The 16,757-nt window shown below is 53.7% G+C and overlaps 1 protein-coding gene across 5 annotated transcripts in view; it reads right to left on the bottom strand.

The window, feature by feature from the left end:
* Window positions 1–16,757, bottom strand: part of SEC31B (SEC31 homolog B, COPII coat complex component) — a 40,460-nt gene extending 23,703 nt beyond the window's left edge. For 2 of the 5 annotated variants that reach the window (XM_038757936.1, XM_038757939.1), the window contains exons 1-9: window positions 16,712–16,757; window positions 9,555–9,641; window positions 8,320–8,443; window positions 5,907–6,102; window positions 4,439–4,534; window positions 3,430–3,438; window positions 2,707–2,847; window positions 1,766–1,908; window positions 588–687 (exon numbers count right to left, since the gene is read on the bottom strand). In XM_038757936.1, coding sequence (XP_038613864.1) covers window positions 588–687; window positions 1,766–1,908; window positions 2,707–2,847; window positions 3,430–3,438; window positions 4,439–4,534; window positions 5,907–6,102; window positions 8,320–8,443; window positions 9,555–9,633 — 888 coding nt within the window. In that variant the 5' untranslated portion in view covers window positions 9,634–9,641; window positions 16,712–16,757. Of the gene's footprint in view, window positions 1–587; window positions 688–1,765; window positions 1,909–2,706; window positions 2,848–3,429; window positions 3,439–4,438; window positions 4,535–5,906; window positions 6,103–8,319; window positions 8,444–9,554; window positions 9,642–11,330; window positions 11,358–12,008; window positions 12,026–16,711 lie in introns of those variants that run through there. The other 3 variants (XM_038757938.1, XM_038757937.1, XM_038757940.1) reach the window with 3 other exon arrangements.

Genomic DNA, 16,757 nt, shown 5'->3' with positions numbered 1-16,757 from the left:
CAAGGTGGCCACGCACCCGAGAGGACAGAGGGAAATAATGGGCAGGGAACTTGAAGCTGCCGGCTCTTCAGTCATGTACAGAGATATCCGTATCTGTAATTTACTTATTTAAATTAATATCTGCCTCCGTGGCTCAGTGGAAAGAGCCCAGGCCTGGGGAGTCAGAGGTCAGGGGTTCTAATCCTGGCTCCGCCACTTGTCAGCTGTGTGACTTCGGGCAAGTCACTTCACTTCTCTGTGCCTCAATGACCTCATCTGTAAAATGGGGATTAAGACTGTGAACCCCACGTGGGACAACCTGATCACCTTGCATCCCCGCAGCGCTTAGAACAGTGCTTGGCACATAGTAAGCACTTAAATACCATTATTATTATCATTATTATCTAGACTGGAAGCTTGCTTTGGGCAGGGAATGTGTCTGGTACACTGTTCTACTGTACTCTCCCGAGTGCTTAGTACAGTGCTCCCGCACACGGTAAGCGCTCAAAAAATATGACTGACTGATACAGGGAGGGAAAGCAAAAAAGCGCCGAAAGCCTCCAGGGACGGACGGAAAGGGGAGAGGAAGAGTACTCTCCTGGACCCACCTCCCCGCTTCCGGGGTTCCAACACAGGATCCGATTGTCTTTGGCACTGCTAAGTAGTAGTTCCGGGTCCGCCTGGCACCAAGAGACCGACAGGACGCCCCTGAGAGAGACCCGAGGTGAGAGGGTGAGAGGTGACTCTGGGCTGCCCCCGATACCTACAGAGCCTGCCATCCGGGCAGCGGCTTTGTTAGCAGGCCGAGTTCCACATCAATCCATCGATCGATCGGAGCCCGTGTGGGGCTCAGCTCACTCGGGCCCCCCGAAAAGTCCCGCTGCCACCCCTCGGCCTTCCAATCCAGATTGGAAACCAAACCGCCCGCCTCTTGAACCCCCTCCATCCACCTCGGGCAAGAGAATTTGGAGATCCGGCAGAGCCCCCTGCCAGGATTAGAAAACCCATCTAAAGGCAAACGCTTCTCCCAACGGGAGGATGGAGGTGAGGCGGGAACCGGCCCGGCGGAATCGACGGAGGTGGTTCGTGCCAACGTCGGAAACACCCTTCCGACGCGCTCTGGGAGACGCCTCCTCGGGTCAAGCCCGCCGCCACCATCAAGCCGCTCTCAGCCCCCGACTGCAGAGAGCAGCTGGGGTCAGCTAGCCCCAGAGACTTGATGAAAAAACCAGACCCAAATTCCCATTGGTCTTACTGGCTTCGCGAGCAGAGCGCGGCACTTTGTCAAAGGATTTGGTTGGCTAGGTTAAGGGGAAGGGATGAATGTGCCATTCATTCATTCATTCAATCGAATTTATTGAGCGCTTACTGTGTGCAGAGCACTGTACTAAGCGCTTGGGAAGTACAAGTTGGCAACATATTTCTGTTGTTAATATTGCCACATTTCTGTTGTTAAGGGCTACGAAGAACGTCTCGTTCCGGGATGGCGTGAGAAGGAACATTGAACATCAGGAACGACTCTCCCTGATGCTGCCCCCACCAACCAACCAGGAACAAGCAGCCTCTACCCCTGGGGGAAAAGTTGAGCATGCAGGCACTCGTTCATTCATTCGATCGTATTTACTGAGCGTTTACTGTGTGCAGAGCACCGTTCTAAGCGCTTGGAAAGTACAATACAGCAATAAAGAGAGACAATCCCCGGCCACAACGGGCTTACGGTCTAGAAGCGGGGAGACAGGCACTCAACTTCTTGTTCCCACCGGGAGAGAAGGACGGCAGCTCTTACCTGGTGTGGTTCTCCAGCACCTTCAAGGGAGAGGTGGCAAACCGGAGGTCCCAGACTTGGATCGCTGGAAGGCGGTCATCCTCCGAGCTGAGGACCAGCTGGGTGGCCACTTCGGGGTGCCAGGCCATGGCCGAGCAGTGCATCTGTGGGCACGTGGCCGGGGGTGAGGGGATCACCTAGGGCGAGGGCTGCTCTCACAGTGCCTCTGGACCAGCCGGGGCAGCGGGGTCTGGGCGGGACAGGCTGCCCGGAGTCCCAGGTTCAAAGGGGAGGTTCATGGAGGGCAGAGAGAGGGTGCTGATCATCATCATCATCAATCGTATTTATTGAGCGCTTACTATGTGCAGAGCACTGTACTAAGCGCTTGGGAAGTACAAATTGGCAACATATAGAGACAGTCCCTACCCAACAGTGGGCTCACGGTCTAAAAGGGGGAGACAGAGAACAAAACCAAACATACTAACAAAATAAAATAAATAGAATAGATATGTACAAGTAAAATAGAGTAATAAATATGTACAATAAATGTACAATATGTACAATAAATATGCTGATAATAATGACAATATCAATAATATTGGTAAATGCTAACTCTGGGCCAAGCACTGAGTCAAGCACAGCGGTAGATACAAATACAACAAGATCGGACGTGATCGCTGTCCCAGAAGGGGTTCACCATCTAAGGGGGAGGGAGGGCAGGCCTTGAATCCCCATTTTATGGAGGAGGAAACCGAGGCACCTCGAGGTTAAGTGACTAGCCCCAGGGTGGGCAAGCGGCGGAGCCAGGATTACAGTTTAGGATGCGTTCCGGGATCCGGAAACCAAGCCCTGGCAGCGGGCGGTAAACCCCGGCTCCATCTCCTTCTCCTCTGCTCTACCCACCCCTCCACAGACACACACCACCACCTTCAGAGGAGGTGGCCCGCCCGCCCTCCACTCACCCTGTTGCTGTGGTCGCTGACTTTGATGATGGGCTCGTTCTTCCTGAGGTCCCAGACCACGGCCTTGCCGCTGGGGTGAGCCGAGGACAGGATGTGCTGCACCTGCCGGTTCCAGCACAGCGCGCTGACATCCTCCGGGGGCTGGCGAGGGAGAGACGCGGGCTGGAAGTGGGGGCCGCCGCTGCCGCCCCGGGCGAGGCGGCAATTCCCCAGCCATGGCGGGACCCGCTGCTGCCCACCACAGGGCTCGGCCCACCGGGCCCAGGGAGAGAGAAAGAGAGACTTCCTGAAAACGGACTAAGAATCGGGGTCACCGGGGGGCTCGGGAACACTAGGTCATGCTGAGGGACCAGCAGTCCAGAGAGGGACACTTTCCCTCTCCGGGAAAGCGTCCGTGAGATGATGGGGTCGGGGGAGAGGACGAGGAAGAAAGCCACCTGCTCCCTTTATCTTATTTTTGGCCCCCGTCCGTCACTTCTACTCCATCTCAATGTGCCGCCGACCATTAACTCTGCAAAGTAACCGGGCCGGGGAGAGCAAACCGGCCACCTGAGAAAGACAGGAGATCAAGAGGCGGGGGCGGGGGAAGGCAGAGCGAGCCGGCCCCGACCTCACAGAGAGAACCCGGAGGAGGGGAGAACCACGTGCAGCATTCGGGGGGTGCGGCCAGATGGAAAAGGCTCCCGCTTAAGACGCGGAAGAATTCAGTCGGACGGAACTCACCTCTCGGTACTGTAAGCGCAAGGCGGCGAGGGGCCGGGGAGCAAGAAGAAGGACCCGGTTAGACGGCCGGAAGGGCAGATGGTTAGAAACAGGCAGGAGGCCCCTGCCTGAGTTAGCAGCGGTCCTTTCCCCGCCCTTCCAATGCCCCCCCCCGCCGGAACCCCAGGAATGTCTACCTCTCCTTCCAGCCCCGACTGGAACAAACCTGAGGCACCCCGTCTGGGATTAGCAGGGACCCCCCCCCCGGCCCGGTCTGATGACGGTCCAACCGAGAGCCCATTAACACAGTTGTCCTGCGGTGTGCAGACCACCCCCGAGACCTCTGGGCCCCTCGAGGCGGGACCGTCGCCCCAGAGAGGATTACGGGGAGGGCAGCCCAACCCCCCGTCCCGCCAAGGGACCGGTCTGCTACTTGCTTAGCCCACGTCCACATTCAGTACACGTCTTCCCCACCACCCCTTCCTCTTCTCCCACCCCCAGCTCTCCCTCCACCCCCACATCTGCGCCTGGCCCATCCCGCCCCCACCGTCGGGAATGGAGCGATAGACGGGCAGGATCCAGGGCTGGTCTTTCTGCTGCACTGGCCTCTGCTCCAGCTCCTGGTCTGCCCTCTCCACTCCAGCCCACTCATCATCATCATCATCAATCGTATTTATTGAGCGCTTACTATGTGCAGAGCACTGTACTAAGCGCTTGGGAAGTACAAATTGGCAACATATAGAGACAGTCCCTACCCAACAGTGGGCTCACAGTCTAAAAGGGGGAGACAGAGAACAAAACCTAACATACTAGCAAAATAAAATAAATAGAATAGATATGTACAAGTAGAATAAATAGAGTAATAAATATGTACAAACACATATACATATATACAGGTGCTGTGGGGAAGGGAAGGAGGTAAGATGGGGGGGATGGAGAAGGGGACGAGGGGGAGAGGAAGGAAGGGGCTCAGTCTGGGAAGGCCACTGCGGGCACGGCAGGGCCTCCACCTGGGGAGAGATCACCTCACCTGGGACTTGGAACCTGGGGTCATTGGCACGCTGAAGTTATTCAAATCCCAGATGAAGATTTCAGAATCATTGGCTCCCGAGGCCAGGAGGTTCCCCTACAGGGAGGGAGAGAAGACAGCCAGTGAGCCCCCGGACAGCGGCAACCCCAGGGACAGAAGCGTGGGCCGATTCCCCCACGAAGCAGTCCGGACTGTAAGCCCCTTGGGGGCAGGGGCCGAGAAAGTAGTAGCAGTAGTAGTAGTAACAGCTACTCTGTGCAAACACTGTACAAATCGCTTGGCCAGAAGTACACCGACGAGCAAGAGGCTCAGTCGCCGGCCCCCAAGGGGTTTACAATCTAAGAACAAGGCACAGAAGGCGTTGGCGATGAATCCCTATGAAAAGATGGAAGCAGCAGCATGACTCAGTGCAAACAGCATGGGCTTTGGAGTCAGAGGTCACGGGTTCGAATCCCAGCTCCGCCACATGTCTGCTGTCTGACCTTGGGCAAGGCACTTAACTTCTCTGAGCCTCAGTTACCTCATCTGTAAAATGGGGATTAAGACTGTGAGCCCCAAGTGGGACAACTTGATCACCTTGCATCCCCCCAGCGCTTAGAACAGTGCTCTGCACATAGTAAGTGCTTAACAAATGCCATTATTATTATTATTATTAAAAGATGTCTTCTGCTTCTGCAATGGTTCTTAGTACGGTGCTTTGCCCCCAGAAGGAGCTTGATAATACTAATCAATTGAGGTCGAGCAGAGACCTCATTCACGTGGGGAATGGGGACGGGGCTCGTGAAGAAGGGATCGGCCGACACCTTCGTCCCTCAGCGCAACTCTCTCGACGAGCCCCTCTGAGGAAGGTCTCCTCATTGCAAAAGTGAGCACTGGATTCGTTCTCCAAACCCTAACACTGTGACTGTTTGCTCCCCACTCCAGAGGCCGCTTCTTCTAGGCCTGAGTTTTCCCTACACCCCGTCCCCCAAGAAATGAACTAAGCCATGGGGTTAGAGTCCCGGAAAACCCTTTTGCCTCTGTGGTTCCCACTTACTCTACCGTACTCTTCCCAAGCGCTTACTACAGAGCCCTGCACACAGTAAGCACTCAATAAATAGCACTGGCCAGGGTGGGACCTGCATGGACAGGGCCCCCGGCTTAGAAAAGGGGGGCTCTCGAATGAAGCTCTATGAGGTGTCGGCTCGTAGTCGGGGCGGGTTACGAACGCAGCATTGCTCAGAGGAAAGAGCCCGGGCTTTGGAGTCAGAGGTCATGGGTTCAAATCCAGGCTCCGCCAACTGTCAGCTGTGTGACTTTGGGCAAGTCACTTCACTTCTCTGGGCCTCAGTTACCTCATCTGTAAAATGGGGATTAAGGCTGTGAGCCCCCCGTGGGTCAACCTGATCACCCTGTAACCTCCCCAGCGCTTAGAACAGTGCTTTGCACATAGTAAGCGCTTAATAAATGCCATTATTACGATTATTACCTGGAAAGGGTTAAAGTCAAGAGCTCGAACTGGGCCCGTGTGCTTCTCCCTCTGTCCGATCACGGGCTCCTTCCCAGAGGCTAGGATCTGGGCCGCGCTGAACAGCGTGATCACGCCATTATCCCCTCCGCCGACAATCACCCCGGAGTTCTCGGGAGGCCCGCTGCCGCCGTTCCCCCAGATCAACTTATGAAACCTGCAAGAGAGAGGAGGCCGGGTCAGCGGGGAGCTCGGTGTCCCACGACCCAGCCGGGCCCCCCGGACGCTGCCCTCTCCTCGGTTTTAACCTCGGGCCTGACTCCAATCCGGCCTCCCCGTGCTGGAGCCCAGAGTCCTGGCTCCCTTCCCACAGGCACACAAAGCCGAGCCTGGATCCCACCCCAACTGCGTGTTCCCCCCACTCCCGGCTCTCAGATTCGTCGACTCCCTTCCACTCCCTTGGGGGACACCGGTTAAGCTGGAGACAGAGAGGGCCGCAGCCCGTGAATCCAGGTGAAGACGTAGCCTCTTATTCACGGTACAGGCCCACGGTGGGTGGACGGGAGAGCTGAAATCCTTATCCCCCCAGACCTGGGCCAAGTGAGGGCATGGGAAGCTAACCTTGAACCCCACTTGTGCCTGGCGAGCTGCCCCTCAGTGCCCTTTGGCGAGGGCTCTTCGCTACACTCATGGGATAGCAAGTTAACTCACTCAGAATCTCCCGGGAAAGCAGCGAGGAGTCAGGAGCCAATCTTGGGAGACTCCTTGAATTGCCGGGGTCTCCCCGTGCCAACTGTCTGAATTCTAAACTGCCCACCCGGCCTTCTGAGAACATTTTCCAAAAGATGCTTTCAACACCCTGACCTAGTAAAACGAGGCGCGAGCTCTGGGGAGCAGGGCTGGCAGGGGCAAAGGTGCTAATGGGGCAGAGAAGAGGCAAAAAGGGGCAACAAGAGCCCTCCGCACTTTTTGAAGAGAAGGGTTTCAAGGCCCCCTGGAGTGTTCAGAGCAGAGCTTCCCAGTGAGCCAGCCAAGGACTCTGGGGAAAAGAAACGAGTTTTTCTTCTCCTGCTTCCGAAAAGGCAGTCCCCACAATTAATCGGGGGATATTTGTGAGGAACTCCCTAACGAAACTCCGCAGCGAAGCCCGAGGGTCCCAGACAGGCTCGGCTTCCAGAGCCAAGTCCCTCCAAGGACCCGATGTAGATCTGGATTCCGTTTGATTCTCGACACTCCCCTCCTGCGCCTGTTCTTCCCCCGGTACGAGAACTCTTTCCAGCAGCTCTGGGAAAAAATCGGCCATGAACCCTCCAAAAAATGATTTCAGGCTGGGACCCCCGAAGGCGTCGGATGCAAGCAAAGGCAACCGATGGGAGGAGCAAACTATAGTGGGAGAGGAGGTGGACCAGGATAGCTGAATGGATTCACCTCACCCTCAGTGGCCCAGCTCACCGGCTGCCCGCCCATGAGTGTCGGACGTCCCCCAGATGTAGGAGGGCCTGGAGGGATGACCGCTCACGTAGACGAGTCAGGATCTCCCACTTTTCTCCCTTGGCCCGGTCAGACAGACTCATCTCTGAGCCACAATCTCTCATTTGGGAGAGGAAGTCGCTGGGACTTGTCTTGCAGGATGGGCTCTCCCAGTTGGAGAGAAGGGTTCAGTGGGCATCCTGCAAATTAGAAGAGATTCTGGCTCTGGGAGAGGGATGAAAACGTACTCTAACTGGAAAAGGGCCAGATCTCAGGTCTGCCAGCTTCTAGCACCAACACAGTATGATGCGATGCTTACAGAGACCAGGTCTACAAAGTGCTTTGAGCTCTTAGAAAGAAGAGAGGGTTTTTTTTAATGATATTTGTTAAGTGCTTACTATGTGCCAAGCACTGTACTAAGCGCCGGGGTAGATACAAGATAACTGGGTTGGTCACAGTCCCTATTCCAAATAGTACTCACAGCATTAATCCCCGCTTTGCAGTTGAGAGAACTGAGGCCCAGAGACGCAAAGTGACTTGTTCGGACAACAGACAAGTGGTGGAGCCAGGATTAGAACCCGGGTCCCCTGACTCCCAAGCCTGTGCTCTTCCCACTAGGCCGTGCTGAGTTTGAGAGAAGCTCTCGTTCCTGGTTCTCCGAGCAATTGGAACAAGAGGCTTCTATTAGCAGCAGCACCCTGGGGCTCGCCCTGAGTCGGATCTGGCGGCAGGGCAGCCCGGTGCTTTGGACCGAACTAAAACCCAGTTTTGAAAGAGAAGCGGCAGCGTGGCATGGCTTACGGCTTACCTCCGGCCCTCCCGGAAGGTTACTAAAACCGGCCCTCCCTGGAGCAATTTCGTCTTCTCCCGACCCCTCCCCACGGGGGGTACACATATTGCTTCGAGGAATCTCTCCTAGTCGTGCTCAGATCCATCCCACGGCCCCGGCGGGAATCCCGAGTACCTGCTGGAGGCGGTGAGAACCCCTCTGCGCTGAAGGTCCACTGAGGGGTCCCTGAAGTCCACTTCGAAGATTTCCAAAGCAGCATTGGTGCTAAAGGAGGCATCCAGCTGCTGGGCAGATGTTCCTAGGCACGGAGCACAAGGGGAGAAATTTGGTACCCGCGCCACGATGGCTGATTCCTGATCCTTTCTCAGGCCGGGTGCCGACTTTAAGGTGACCTTACCTTTCATTCGTTCATTCAATCATATTCATTGAGCGCTTACTGCGTGCAGAGCACTGGACTAAGCGCTCCGGAAGTACAAGTTGAGACGGTCCCTACCCAACAACGGGCTTACAGTCTAGAAGGGGGAGACGGACAACAAAACATGTGGACAGGTGTCAAGTCATCAGAATAAATGGAAATAAAGCAAGAGGCACATCATTAACAAAATAAATAGAATAGTAAATATGTACAAGTAAAATAAATAGAGTAACGTATCTGTACAAATATATATACAGGTGCTGTGGGGAGGGGAAGGAGGTAGGGCGGGAGGGATAGGAAGGAGGAGAGGATAAAGGGGGCTCAGTTTGGGAAGGCCTCCTGGAGGAGGTGAGCTCTCAGTAGGGCTTTGAAGGGAGGAAGAGAGAAGTTTGGCAGATGTGCGGAGGGAGGGCATTCCAATCAATTGTATTTATTGAGCGCTTACTGTGTGTAGAGCACTGTACTAAGTGCTTGGGAAGTACAAGATGGCAACATACAGAGACAGTCCCTACCCAACAGTGGGCTCACAGTCTAAAAGGCCAGGGGGAGGACGTGGGCCGGGGGGCGACGGCGGGACGGGCGAGAACGAGGTACAGAGAGGAGGAGAAGCAGCGTGGCTCAGTGGAAAGAGCCCGGGCTTTGGAGTCAGAGGTCATGGGTTCAAATCCCGGCTCCGCCAACTGTCAGCTGGGTGACTTTGGGCAAGCCACTTCACTTCTCTGGGCCTCAGTTACCTCATCTGTAAAATGGGGATGAAGACTGTGAGCCCCCTGTGGGATAACCTGATCACCTTGTATCCTCCCCAGCACTTAGAACAGTGCTTTGCACATAGTAAGCGCTTAATAAATGCCATTATAAAAAAGGAGGTTAGTGGCGGCTGAGGAGCGGAGGGTGCGGGCTGGGCTGGAGAAGGAGTGAAGGGAGGTGAGGTAGGAGGGGGCGAGGGGATGGACAGCCTCGAAGCCCAGGGTGAGGAGGTTTTGCTTGAGTTCACCTGTGGCCAGGTAGATAGGGTGCTGGCTTGCCGGACTCCACACCTGCACAGCTGGGCGCTCAAGTTCCTTCAGCTTCATCTTGCGTCCTGTGTGGGACAGAGTGAGATCACTTTCAGAGAAAATGATCAATCAACTGTATTTACTGAGCACTTGTTTGTGGAGCGCTGTACTAAGCGCTTGGGAGAATACAATATAACAATGTAACGGACACGTTTCCTGGCCATAGTGAACCCCCAGTCTGGACGGGGAGAGAAGGATGGGGACAGGCGGTCCCCGGGGGACACCTGAATTTGAGGCACTTCTTCTGGAAACTGGAAGGGGCCTTAGGGGCAGAGTACGTGTAAAGACGGCCTGTTCAAATCTTCACTGGAAGCATTTCTTCGGCACACGGAACTCTGTCGGATACGCTACGGGATTAACGCGGAAATGGAAGGGGTCTGTTCAATCTACCTCTCATAATAATAAAAATGATGATACTCTCATAATAATAATAATAATAACAATGATGATATTAGTTAAGCAGCGCGGCTCAGTGGAAAGAGCCCGGGCTTTGGAGTCAGAGGTCATAGGTTCAAATCCCAGCTCCGCCAGTTGCCAGCTGCGTGATTTTGGGCAAGTAGCCACTTCACTTCTCGGGGCCTCAGTGCCCTCATCTGTAAAATGGGGATGAAGACTGTGAGCCCCCCCATGGGACAACCTGATCACCTTGTAACCTCCCCAGCGCTTAGAACAGTGCTTTGCACATAGTAAGCGCTTAATAAATGCCATTATTATTATTATTATTATTAATACCACTGATAGACTGACCTCACCTTGCTACTCTCCTACTCTCCCAGCCCGCACACTTGGCTCTTCTAACGCCAACCTTTTCACTGCGCCTCCATCTCGTCTAACTCGCCGCCGATGCCTTGCCCACATCCCGTCTCTGGTCTGAATGCCCTCCCTCCTCATATTCGACAATTACTGGCCGCCCCCCCGACTTCCAAGCCTGATTGAAGGCACATCTCCTCCAAGAGGCCTTCTCTAAGTCCCCTTTCCTCTTCTCTAATTCCTTTCTGCGTGCCCTTTCTCCCTTTGTTCATCCCTTTTCCCAGCCCCACAGCACATACGTACATACCTGTAATTATTTCTATTAATGTCTCTCTCTCCCCCTAACTCCCCCTTTTCTCTCCCCTTTTTTCTCTCTCCCCCTTTTCTTTCTCCCCCTTTCTCTCTCCCCCTTTTCTTTCTCCCCCTTTCTCTCTCTAGACTGTAGGTTCATTGTGGGCAGGCAATGTGACAGTTTATTGTCGTACCGTCCTCTCCCAAGCGCTTAGTACAGTGCTCCACATGCGGTAAGCACTCAATAAATACGACCGATTGAATTCCTGTCAACTGTCTCGGCACTTTCACACATCACCTTCTCCTGCTCCACTCACGGGCAGGACAGTGAGCCCGTTGTTGGGTAGGGGCCATCTCTATATGTTGCCAACTTGTACTTCCCAAGCGCTTAGTCCAGTGCTCTGCACACAGTAAGCGCTCAATAAATATGACTGAATGATTGAATGAATGACCTTCTCTATATGTTGCCAACTTGGACTTCCCAAGCGCTTAGTCCAGTGCCCTGCACACAGTAAGTGCTCAATAAATACGATTGAATGAATGACAGGGCCGACTCTTCCTCAGAGAAGAAGCGTGGCTTAGTGGAAAGAGCCCGGGCTTGGGAGTCAAAGGACATGGGTTCCAATCCTGGATTCATTCATTCATTCATTCAATCGTATTTATTGAGCGCTTACCGTGTGCAGAGCACTGGACTAAGCTCTTGGGAAGTACAACCAACCGTCTGCTGGGTGACCGTAGGCAAGTCGCTTAACTTCTCTGTGCCTCAGTTACCTCATCTGTAAAATGGGGATTAAGACTGTGAGCGCCACATGGAACAACCTGATTAGCCTGGATCTATCCCAGTGTTTAGAACAGTGCTTGGCACATAATAAGCGCCTAACAGATAACTTAATTATCATTATTATGATTCCAGGCTGCTCAAAAGGGGCTTTCAGAGCCGGCAGAAGGATGCGTGGAGGGAGAGCTCCTCCCAGTCTCCTCTGAGGTGAAACCCAACCGAGTTGGCTGCCCAGGCTCCTTCCCTCTCAAGCCCAGAATTCTTTCCACCAATCAATCAATCAATCAATCGTACTTATTGAGCACTAACTGTGTGCAGAGCACTGGACTAAGCACTTGGGAGTGCACAGCAGATTTGTGTTGCCAACTTGTACTTCCCAAGCACTTAGTACAGTGCTCTGCACACAGTAAGCGCTCAACAATACGATTGATTGATTGATTTGGTAGACATCTCCCCGCCCACAAGAAGTTTGCAGTCTAGATGGGGAGACACTGAAATAAATTAGATAGGCACCTAAGTGCTATCGATCAGTCAATGGTAATAATAATAATGACGGCATTTATTAAGCGCTTACTTAAGCGGTGGGGGGGTTACAAGGTGATCAGGTTGTCCCACGGGGGGCTCACGGTCTTCATCCCCATTTTCCAGATGAGGTCACTGAGGCCCAGAGAAGTGAAGTGACTTGCCCAAAGTCACACAGCTGACAATTGGCGGAGCCGAGAATTGAACCCGTGACCTTTGACTCCAAAGCCCGGGCTCTTTCCATTGAGCCATGCTGCTTGAATATTTACTGTGCGCAGAGCACTGTACTAAGCATTTGGGGAAGTACAATATAAGAAGAGTTGGTAGTCACACACCCTGTATATATGTATATGTCTGTACGTATTTATTACTCTATTTTACTTGTACACATTTATTCTATTTGGTTTATATGTTTTGTTTTGTTGTCTGTCTCCCCCTTCTAGACTGTGAGCCCACTGTTGGGTAGGGACCGTCTCTAGATGTTGCCAACTTGGACTTCCCAAGCGCTTAGTACAGTGCTCTGCACACAGTAAGCACTCAATAAATATGATTGAATGAATGAATCAATCAATCAATGAACACACCTGGCCCATAGGAGATACAGGACTCCTGGACTTTAATTAGCCCTGGAAATGGGGTCCTAACCCCAATGCAATTTTTTTATGGTATTTGTTAAGCGCTTACGATGTGTCAAACACTGTTCTAAGCTCTGGAGTAGGTACAAGAGAAGCGGCATGGCTCAGTGGAAAGAGCCCGGGCTTTGGAGTCGGAGGTCACGGGTTCAAATCCCAGCTCCACCACTTGTCAGCTGTGTGACTTTGGGCAAATCACTTCACTTCTCTGGGCCTCAGTTCCCTCGTCTGTAAAATGGGGATTAAGACCAGGAGCCCCCCGTGGGACAACCTGATCACCTTGTAACCTCCCCAGCGCTTAGTGGGGAACAGTAAGCGCTTAATAAATGCCAGCATCATCATTGTTCTTACAAGTTAATGAGGTCGGAAAGAGTCCCTGCCCCACATGGGGCTTTAGGTCTAAGTAGGAGGGAGAACAAGTTGGAGGGAGAATCTCCATTTTACAGTTGAGGGAACTGAGGCAATGAGAAGGTCAGTGACTTGTCCAAGGTCCCACAGCAAGCAACTGGCAGGGCCGGGATTAGAACCCAGGTCCTCTGACTCTCCAGCCCTTGCTCTTTCCACTAAGTCACGTTTCTTCTCCGGGGTAAGGACTGAGCGAGCCTGGCATACACCTTGGTCCAGCACGTGGGAAATTCAAAAATGAAGTAGTCCCCATGGTCTTTGAGTCACGGGCTCATACGGGAGGTCATGTTGTCCATTCCCCTGTCCTTTCAAGCAGGGCTCTTCTTAAACCATTTGAGGAAAATCCCCAAAACAATTCACCACCTCAGCTCTCTTTTTCCCAAGCGCTTAGTACAGTGCTGTGCACACAGTACCCCACTGTTGGGTATGGACTGTCTCTATATGTTGCCAACTTGTACTTCCCAAGCGCTTAGTACAGTGCTCTGCACACAGTAAGCGCTCAATAAATACGATAGATTGATTGATTGATTCTAGACTGTGAGCCCCTTGTTGGGTAGGGACCGTCTCTATATGTTGCCAACTTGGACTTCCCAAGCGCTTAGTACAGTGCTCTGCACGCAGTAAGCGCTCAATAAATACAATCGAATGAATCAAGCGCTTAGTACAGTGCTCTGGACACAGTAAGTGCTCAATAAATACGAATGAATCAAGCGCTTAGTACAGTGCTCTGGACACAGTAAGTGCTCAATAAATACGAATGAATGAATCAAGCGCTTAGTACAGTGCTCTGCACACAGTCAGTGCTCAATACGATTGAATGAATGAATGAATCAAGCACTTAGTACAGTGCTACGCACACAGTAAGCGCTCAATAAATACGATTGAATGAATGAATGAATCAAGTGCTTAGTAGTGCTATGCACACAGTAAGCGCTCAATAAATATGATTGAATGAATGAATGAAAACAATCGTATTTGTTGAGCGCTGTGTGCAGGGCACTGTACTAAGCGCCTGGGAAGGACAAGTCGGCAACAGATAGAGACGGTCCTGACCCCACAATGGGCTCCCATTCATTCATTCATTCATTCAATCATATTTATTGAGCACTTGCTGTGTGCAGAGCACTGGACTAAGCGCTTGGAAAGGACAGGTAGGAAACATAATAATAATAATAATGGCATTTATTAAGCGCTTACTATGTGCAAAGCACTGTTCTAAGCGCTGGGGAGGTTACAAGGTGATCAAGTTGTCCCACGGGGGACTCACAGTCTTAATCCCCATTTTCCAGATGAGGTCACTGAGGCCCAGAGAAGTGAAGTGACTTGCCCAAAGTCCCACAGCTGACAATTGGTGGAGCCGGGATTTGAACCCATGACCTCTGACTCCAAAGCCCGAGCTCTTTCCACTGCGCCACGCTGCTTCTCGAGAGACGGTCCCTACCCAACAGCGGGCTCCCAGTCTAGAAGAGCGCTGACTGTGCACAGAGCACTGTAATCACTTCACTTCTCTGTGCCTCAGTTCCCTCATCTGTAAAATGGGGATTAAGATTGTGAGCCCCACATGGGACAACCTTGTATCCTCCCCAGCGCTTAGAACAGTGCTTTGCACATAGTAAGCGCTTAACAGACACCAAAGTTATTATTATTATTTTCCTCTAAACTCCTTCAAACTCCTCATTAATCAAGATCTAGTAACTTTAACGACGGTTCCCAGGGGCAGGACGGGAAGCAGCGTGGCTCAGTGGAAAGAGCCCGGGCTTTGGAGTCAGAGGTCATGGGTTCAAATCCCGGCTCCGCCACTTGTCAGCTGTGTGACTTTGGGCAAGTCACTTCACTTCTCTGGGCCCCAGTTACCTCATCTGGAAAATGGGGATGAAGACCGTGAGCCCCACCGTGGGACAACCTGATCACCTTGTAACCTCCCCAGCGCTTAGAACAGTGCTTTGCACATGGTAAACGCTTAATAAATGCCATCATTATTATTATTATTATTATTATTAAAGCAGACTAGCCGGGAAGAAGCGTGTGGGCGTCTGGAGGGGAAATAGGGTGGACTCTTGCTGCAATCTTAAATCCCTGAGCTGACCCCGGCAGGGCGGCAACCCAGCGGCAGGGGAACAGGATTTTGGAATGCCCATTCCCAGGACTCGGGTCTTTAAGGAATTGCACCGTTGCCTTTCGACACGAAATTCAATATCTGGGCCACACTTTTTTTGGAATTCGGGCCGGGGCTGCTTCTTTACTGCCCAAGTAGCCCGGGCCAGCTCCTCGTGGGCTTCTGGGGCCCGGCTCCCCCCTGCCCCCGGCCGACCCACAGGCTGGGTGCGGGGGGGTGGGGGGGCTCACCTCGCCTCGGGCCAGGGGAAGCCCCCCAGGCCCGGCCAGAGGGACCGAAGGCACCCTTCCGAGGGCACACCGACTGGGGTCAGCCCCCGCCAAGCCCGGGGGAAAAGGCGGAGAAGAGAGAAAGGGGGAGGGAGAGACAGAGAGAGAGAGAGAGAGAAGGGGGGGAGCGAAAGAAAGGGGGAGAAACAAGAGGAGAGAAGAGGGCTAGAAGAGGGAAAGGGGGGAGAGCGAAGCGCTTAGTCCAGTGCTCTACACACAGTAAGCGCTCAATAAATACGATTGAATGGATGAATGAATGAAGGGGAAAGGGGGGAGAAGGGGGAGAGAAAGGGGAGAGAGAAAAAAAGGAGGAGAGAAAAGGGGAGAGAAGGGGGAGAGAGGAAGGAGGGGAGAGAGGAAAGAGGGGAGAGAGGAAAGGGGGGAGAGGAAAGGGGGGAGAGGAAAGGGGGGAGAGAAAAGGGGGGAGAGAGAAAGGGGGGAGAGAGAAAGGGGGGAGAGAGAAAGGGGGGAGAGAGAAAGGGAGGAGAGAGAAAGGGGGGGAGAGAAAGGGGGGAGAGAGAAAGGGGGGAGAGAGAAAAGGGGGGGAGTGAAGGGGGAGCGAAAGAAAGGGGGAGAAACAAGAGGGGAGAAGAGGCTACAAGAGAGAAAGGGGGGAGAGCGAAGCGCTTAGTCCAGTGCTCTGCACACAGTAAGCGCTCAATAAGTACGACTGAATGGATGAGTAAATGAAGGAGAAAGGGGGGAGAAGGGGGAGAGAAAAAAGGGAGGAAAGAGCAGGGGGGAGAGAGGAAAGAGGGGAGCGAGGAAGGGGGAGAGAAAAGGGGGAAAGGAAAGGGGGGAGAGAGAGAAAAGGGGGAGAGAGAGAAAAGGGGGGAGAGAGAGAAAAGGGGGAGGGAGAGAAAGGGGGAAAGAGAAAGGGGGAAAGAGAAAGGGGGAAAAAAGGGGGGAAGAGAAAAGGGGGAGAGGAAGGGGTGAGAAAGAAAACGGGAGAGAGAAAAGGGGGAGAGAGAAGGGGAGGAGAAAGAGAAGGGGAGGAGAGAGAGAAGGGAGGAGAGAAAAGGGGGAGAAGAGAGACGGAAAAGGGTGAGTGGGAGAAGGGACGGGGCGACCCTCCAGGCCCGGACACCAGGCCCTGACACCAGGCCCGGCCCGGGGGTTGGCGGGGGCAGAGGGCAGCGGGAGGAGGGGACGGAGGGCACGGAAGGAAGGCAGGCCCGCGGCCCGGGAGGGAGACGGGCGGGCGGGCGGGCCGGCGGGCAGGAGGACGGGCGGGCGGGCGGGCGGGCGGGGGGACGGGGGGACGGACGGACGGACGGACGGACGGACGGACGGAGGGACGGACGGAGGGACGGAGGGTCCGAGGCAGCCTTACCAGGTCCACAGGGCGCCCCCCAAGCAGGGCAGGCCCGGGCAGGGCA

Source organism: Tachyglossus aculeatus, chromosome 16 (assembly GCF_015852505.1).
Source record: "Tachyglossus aculeatus isolate mTacAcu1 chromosome 16, mTacAcu1.pri, whole genome shotgun sequence".
NCBI lineage: Eukaryota > Metazoa > Chordata > Mammalia > Monotremata > Tachyglossidae > Tachyglossus > Tachyglossus aculeatus.
This window is presented reverse-complemented; position numbering and strand designations above follow the sequence as displayed.